At 49.0% G+C, this 7174-nt stretch overlaps 1 protein-coding gene across 1 annotated transcript; it reads right to left on the bottom strand.

Annotated features, from left to right (window-relative positions):
* Positions 1 to 4969: 4969 nt before the first annotated feature.
* LOC147748537 (noggin-like) lies at positions 4970 to 5940 on the bottom strand. The gene has a single exon (XM_086936454.1). It carries the CDS (start codon positions 5868 to 5870, stop codon positions 5094 to 5096), a length of 777 nt encoding a protein of 258 aa, XP_086792580.1. The 5' UTR covers positions 5871 to 5940; the 3' UTR covers positions 4970 to 5093.
* Between the last annotated feature and the right edge of the window lie 1234 nt (positions 5941 to 7174).

Raw genomic sequence — 7174 nt, 5'->3', positions numbered from 1 at the left:
AGAATGGTTTTTTTTAACCATGCGGCTGACATTGCATCAGGATTAAAGTTCCCTTGGTTGGTTTTTATGCACCTTAACCTCTGGGTGAGCTAGGAGATACACTTGTACATCACACATCAGCTAAAGAACAGTGTGCGCCCTGGAAGCTGCAGTAGCCCCTGATGAGACACACGATGGTGGGGGGTGAAGGCGAACTGGGTGTGTGATTCTGAAGCCCTTTCCTTCCAATGTTCTTTGCGTGCCTGTGCTTTTTGTGTTCTCCATGTATCAAACAGGTCAGAGGCGCCGTGATTTTTCCAAATAAAGCTGCTAAGACAGTGGCGTTCCCAAAAGCCACCAGCGGTACGGGGGTAGGGCGAGCTCCAGGGGGGCCCCTCCTGCACTGTGCAGAGACTGCGGGCCACTAGACCTCCCGACTGGGTCTGGGGCCTACGTATTATAATTATAGCGTCTACTACCCCTGAGGAGGCCAGTAGCACAACCACGCTGTGTTTTCCCAGCTAGGCGAGGGCGAATTTAACGTTTTACAAATGTTAGCAATCACTATTCGAACGCATTGATCCATATCCGTTTGTATTATGAGCCACGTCCCTTATTTAAATGACAGACATTGCAAATTGGCCCTTTGCAGCGACCGCAAAGGTAATTTGTTGTAAATCAATACGAAGGCATACCCACCCCCGCTTTGCATTGATGTAGCACCGTCTCCCCGCGCGCTGCCTGTTACCCGCCAGGCAGTGGAGTGTTTCTCTGCAGACCATTTTTAGATCTAAAGAGTAGCTAAATATTAAATTAAAAATCAAATGCGCCTCCTCCACCGCAGCATCTGCGCGACTTGTCAATGATATATTTTTAGTTAGATTTCTTTTCTCGCTTCCCCCATCCGCACCTGTCTGCACCATTCTGGCATCTGCCACGCAGCAGATAAACCATCTGCCAGTGCACTAAGATCACACCGAGTGTCACGAGTGCTAGAGCTGTGATTTGAGCCCTTTTGCTTTCTGCTTTAGTATCACAAAGGCAGCACGTCCTGAATATTTTGGGGGGGGGGGGGGGGGGGGGGGTTGATGTTGTCCTGTGAGTTATAGTGTTTGTGCATTGACTTGTGTGTGTGTGTTGGGGGGGGGGGGGGGGGGAGAGTCTGTTTAGCACCCACTGCTCAATACATTTTCTCTAGGCGCGCTGTGCGGCAAACGATGGAAACGAGATGGGGACGGATAAACGCTAATCACTGGTTGCATTCTCTGAGATTCCAAGCACTAATAAATAGTGTTTATTATTTTGTTAGCAGGAATGACAAACTTGCCAGCCTAGCCGCTGCAGGGCCGTGTTGTACCTTATGGTTCTTTAAAAAAATAATTCCCCCCCCAAAAAGTGTTATGGGGGTTTCTGCGGTCTCTCGCGATTGAGGTTTCATTTCTCAAAAAGGCACTATTATCAGCAAAAATAAATGAAGCATTTAGCCTAGGTAAAACAATGTTGCCAGGCTGCCCGATAGCCATTAGCAAACAGCACTGCGCATGCTGGAACTGGTAGGTTCATCACTAGATTGGAAATGTGAACCTGCAAGACCCAAAATCCAAAATCCTATTTTGGTTCAAAAGATTGTACTGGCTAGAGGTGTGGTGCATAAAGTGGGGTCACTTTGCAGCTATGCAGACACGTTATACATACGTGCCAAGATTTGGGCACACACTGAGAAATTTTGTAACATAACGTGGGGAATATTATTGTCCCATGGACTTCTACTGGGTTAGTGTAGATACAAAAGGGAGTGAAATGTATACATTTCACGAGCTGTTGCTCAGGACACCATGCACCTTGGGTAGGATTGGCCTACAGGGCAGCCTGGCAGTGCCCGAAGGGCTTGTCTGACAGCCCACTGTGAGGGCTGGTTATTTGGCTGTTTGTAGCCTATTTTTATGGTCTGGTGAACTGCTTTTTAATGTTGATATCCCTGATATTGCCAAAAACATTGCCTGCAACAATGTCAAATACATGCAGTCTCCCAGACTTTGTAAGACACCCTATACAGTATGCCTTTACATGTTCAAAACTGCTCTGAATTACAAATGGGGCCCATTTTTTAGCTATCTGATTCACTAATTGGGGTCACTTTTATTTAGGTGCCAGACCTATTTCTGTCCCAGTCCGACCCTGAGTCTTCCTAATGTATTTTGGGAAAAGTAGTCTTGGTCCACATGATATTATGCTAGGGACACCTCAATGTGTTTTGTTCTGCCAATAGTATGGCATTGTAAAACTGTCAGCGTTCAGAAACCATCACACCCTCACCTCGAGGATTCTGCCACAGACCAAACGAAACAATGTTAATTATCAAATGCGACTACAATCATTTGTGAAAGGCAAGCTAAGGATGGGTAGCTCCATATTTATTAGTTTATTTTATTTTAAAAGTTTTATATAGCGCTAGCTTGACCAGTAGGTATCAGAGCGCTTTACATAAAGACTGTAAAAAACAGAAGGAAAAGCTGCTAAGAGGCACTGTGTCATCTGTGAAACCTTCGGCCAGTCCAGACTTTCTAGCCAAGGGCATTTATCAAGCTGGAATATTTAGCCCATACTTTCAAAAAAAAAGGAAAAAAAGCCACAAATCCCAGAATGCAATGTGACTCACAACTGGCATCTAAATGGGTTATCTCGATTCTGCAATGAATGTATACCACAATTCCAACTATAACAAGACTAAATACATTCTTCTTCAATTTCATTTAGAAAAGTGGAACATATGCGCAAGTGAAACAAGAGGTGGCTTTCACAGCTACTCCATATTAATAGAGCGTAACAGTCGCTGACCTGATTCCTTCTATTACCTCCAGGTTAAAGATCATTTAATCGTTTACGATTGAACCCCATATTCTTATCACAGGCTGTATTTTAAGAGGCCTTTGAAAATTCAGTTAATTGATTCGAGCCATATGTCGGGTGTACTGGAATTATTTTGCATACATTTCACCCTGTTGTTTCTGATTCTTAGTTCTAATTAGCGTGCTTATGGGTCAAAAAGAATACCCTGGTTTCCCTGGAAACAATAATTAACCCGCACTCAGATGAATACTGCTACAAGAGTTAACCGATTTGTTGCCCCTGGGCCAATTTTTACTTTAGCAGTTGTAGTTTCTCTGATATAGCTCATTATGCGTTAAATCTCATCAATATTATCGCATTTAATGGTGCATACTAAAAAGCAACAGTACACAAATCACAAATTGAGATAGAGCAAGAGAGACAGAGTATTGCTGCTGATAAAAAAACACAATATTAGGTGCTTCAAGTTAAAATTGCAGGGCGTGCTTACTTCCCAGATGGTATAATGTCCAAGGAAAACAAGATATCCCACAGCACCATGGAAAGATACTGAATCTGAGGCACTGGCATAAGCTGCAAGGAACATAATTTTAATACACCAAACTTAAAGTTAGAATAAATTAACTGATTTGACTATGTCTTCTGGGAGATGAGGTTGGGAAACTCCTCTTTTCTGAGGGACCAGTGTGGTTGGGTATTTACTGGCATCAGAGGCGGGAGTAGATGAAAAGTTGATGCCCAAGGCTGTTGAGTTTGGAAAGCCATTAGACCCTGTTAATTGTCCTTTAGGAGCCCTGAGGGGCCAGTACACATAAAGAGTTGTTGGCCTATGAATTGAGCGTTTCCTCTGGTGCAGTGGAACAGTCTTTGCCTTTTGGAGGCTGGTGATGTGATGGAATTGCTGACTCATGTGGGCTAATAGGTTTGGAGATGTGCTGGCCTATATTCTAGTTAGGTTGGAGAGTAGGTGGCCTCTGAGAGACTTGTGCAGGAGTCAAGTTGTTGCCTTGTAGAGGCTGGTGGGGTGAAGGCGTTAATAGCCTCTGAACTAGTAAGACTGGAGAAATGCTACCCTCGTGGGCTAGTAAAGCTGGAGAGTAGCTGACCTCAGAGAGGATGGTGTAGGTGAAATATCCAGCCCTTTACTGACTTGTCCATTGGGGTAGTTCCTGGCCTTGGGGTGGCTGGAAAGCTTCTGGCCTCCAGTAGGTTTGGCACGGTGGAAAAGCGTTTGAGACCTAACTGGTTATGCGGCTAGAGGATCAGTGACCTCTCAGGGGTTATAGCTGTTGGAGAATCTCTGGCCTCAGATGAGGTTAGAGAAACTGTGGAATCTGATAGTATGGTAAAGATGTAGTCTGTATCCTCTTGATGGGCTTGTGCAGCTGGAGAGTCCTAGGGTAGGTGAGGGCTGGGGTTGTTGCTGGCCTTCGTGGAACTGGTGAGGTTGGAAATTCTTTTGCCTTAGGGGACTTTTGCAAATCAGGAGTCATTGTTTTCCAGTCACTGAGGTGGTGGGAGAATTGCTGGCCCCTGAGGACATGTCAGGTCAGCAATTCGATAGTCCCTGGGCAGGTTTTTATGCCTGAATGTCTTGCCTTGGAGTGTGTATGTGAATAAAGTGTCTCTGTCCTTTAGGCATTTGTACGAATGGGGAGTCCCTGACCTTGGCTACTAACGTGATTGAAGAGTCAACGGACAACAAGCAGTGGTATGCTTGGAGAGCTACTGGCCCGAATGCTTATGCAAAGTTTGAATAGCAGCTCATGTTCAGTGTGTCCCCAGCCTTTATGGACTTGTATGAATTGAGAGCAGCTGGTCTCTAGCTACTGATGTGGTTAAAGAATCTCTGTTCCCAAATGTAGTTACAGAGTTGCTGAACTCCAGTCGATGTGTGCAAATTAAAAGTCTCTAGAATCCAGGATTAGTGCGAACAAATACTCTTTACCTCCAAACAGTGAAGCAGTCAACGCACAGCTTAACCCCAAAGGCTAGTGCAAATACAGAGTTGCTGGACTCCTGGCAGGGATTTACTGAACTGACCATAGAGCCGCCCGACTCCGGCTAGTGATGTGCATGGAACTCCTGCCTTTGAGCAGCTTGCGTGGTCAAAGAGTGAGTTACTATGTGCAACCTACGTGCCTCCAGGGCCTTGTGTGATGTGAGAGTTGGTAGCCTTCTGACGTTTGGTGTTTTAGGAAAGTTTCTGAAGTTGTTGGCCGCCAGATCAATTATGTGGTTGGTGGTATGCAGAACTCCACAGGTCATGGATTCGCAGGCCAGCTGCCCACCCCCTGCCCTCGTCCGCAAGCGCACTTGCACGCAGCCACCACCGGGTAGGGCACGAGTCTCCACGTGCACTGCTGCGCGGTTCGCCCCGGGGCTGCCACGACCTCCACGGGGGTGGCCCAGCAGTGCCAGGCCAGCAATTTAATGTGGGTGAGCTGGGCCCGGCGGCAAACCATGCCTGGCGGCCAGGAGCAGCTGTTGGGGTCCTGCTCGTCGCAGTCGGTGTGGCGCACCCAGCGGGGCCAGAAGACGGGCCCCAGGTCCACCCAGGTGGCGGTGAGCCGGCAGGAGGCCTGCTCCACCAGCCAGGCGCGGACCGCGCGCGTCAGGTTGGCGTAGGCCTCGCCGGGCGGGAGAGCAGGCCCGGCCAGAGCCTCGGCCTCGCGCAGCAGCTTCCGGCGGTAGCGGGCGGCCCCGTCGGCCAGATCCCGGCTCGGGCTCGCCAGGCCGCTCGCGCTGCCGTTCCGCGGGTCCTCCACGGACATCCAGAAGGGGTCGAAGGAGGGGCCCAGGAGCCGCAGCAGGCGGGCGGGCCGCAGGTGGCGAGGCTTCGGCGAGTAGTGGTAGTCGTCCGGCGCCAGGGACAGGCTGTACGGCCGGTGCCCCGAAGACGGCCGGCGGCGGATATCCAAGTCCTCCGTCTCGGGCGGATCCGTGGCCCCCGGAGGGGTGCTCGGTGGCAGGGAGTCCCCAGTGAGGGGGCAGGGTACCCAGAGAAGGGCACAGAGGGCTAGGGCCGCAAGCCTGCACATGCTGCTCCGCTCTCAGCGTCTACCGCTAGCGCCTCACTCTGCGTCCTCCGAGGTATTTGTATGCGCCGGTCCCTCCGTGTGCACCGACACCCTTGCAGCCGCCGGCGCCGCTGCGCCCTCCATGACAGTGAGGCCACCTCACCGAGCGTCTGTTAGCCCGCCGCTCGGTGTCCCTCCCTGGCATCCACGCAGCCCCTTTCCTTGTTATCTCCCGCCTCGGCCTTGAGTGTGGGCACGATGACAGTCCTGACTGAGACTCGCAAGAGACACAACTTTGTGTGCGCACATGCCCTTTCACCAAGCAGTGTGCCGCCACCGGGATGAGACCCAAGGTTCATGCACCGACCTACTGCTCAGATGTGTGTCTGAATGTCAGGATTGTGCTAACAGCAGAAAAAAGCTTCCGTTTCTCGCTACGCTACTCATGTATCCACTAGAACACAGGCAGGCGACAATGTTAAGTGTCCGTCGCGCTCGACGAGTTAGTACTCTGTGGTGTCAGTCGTTCACTGGTAATCCGGCCATTGGTTAGACGTAGACTACGTAGTGATGTGGCAGAGTGCTTTTGGCGCAGTGCATTAGTTAGTTCTCGTTGATGTAACAGACCCCCAGGATATAGCGGCATGCAGGGGCGGCTGGTGACATTTGAAAGTGGTGTGGCGTAAACTAATTTGTATATTGCACCGCAGCGAGCGAGCCCTAACCACCTTACATCCATCCATACATCATTCATGCATCCACCCATCCATCCATCCACTCACCCACCCATCCTTGCATCCATACATCATTCATTCATGCATCCGCCCATCATGCATGCATCCATCCATCCATCATTCATGCATCCATCCATCCATCATTCATGCATCCACCCATCATCCATGCATCCATCCATCATCCATGCATCCATCCATCCATCATTCATGCATCCACCCACCCATCCACCCTGCATCCATCCTGCATCCATCATTCATGCATCCATCCACCCATCATGCATCCACCCATCATGCATCCACCCATCATGCATGCATCCATCCATGCACCCATCCACCCAACAATCATTAATGCACCCACCCTGCATCCATCCATCATTCATGTATTTTTATGACCATATAACTTGCACACAGCTTGTCAGTGTTCAATACCAGTCTCGAACCTTGTACTCCAGCACCAATGATACATGATTAATATTAATTGTTTTTAAAACGTATTTATTCAACACCAATTTCACACCTTAGTCGGAACATCATTTTTATTTGTTTTTTAAAACATCTATTTATGTAATACCAAAGTCATGTATACATTTT

Source organism: Lissotriton vulgaris, chromosome 1_1 (assembly GCF_964263255.1).
Source record: "Lissotriton vulgaris chromosome 1_1, aLisVul1.2, whole genome shotgun sequence".
In the NCBI taxonomy this organism is placed as follows: Eukaryota; Metazoa; Chordata; class Amphibia; order Caudata; family Salamandridae; genus Lissotriton; species Lissotriton vulgaris.
The sequence above is the reverse complement of the archived record's forward strand: the minus strand, read 5'-3'. Positions and strand labels throughout refer to the sequence as shown.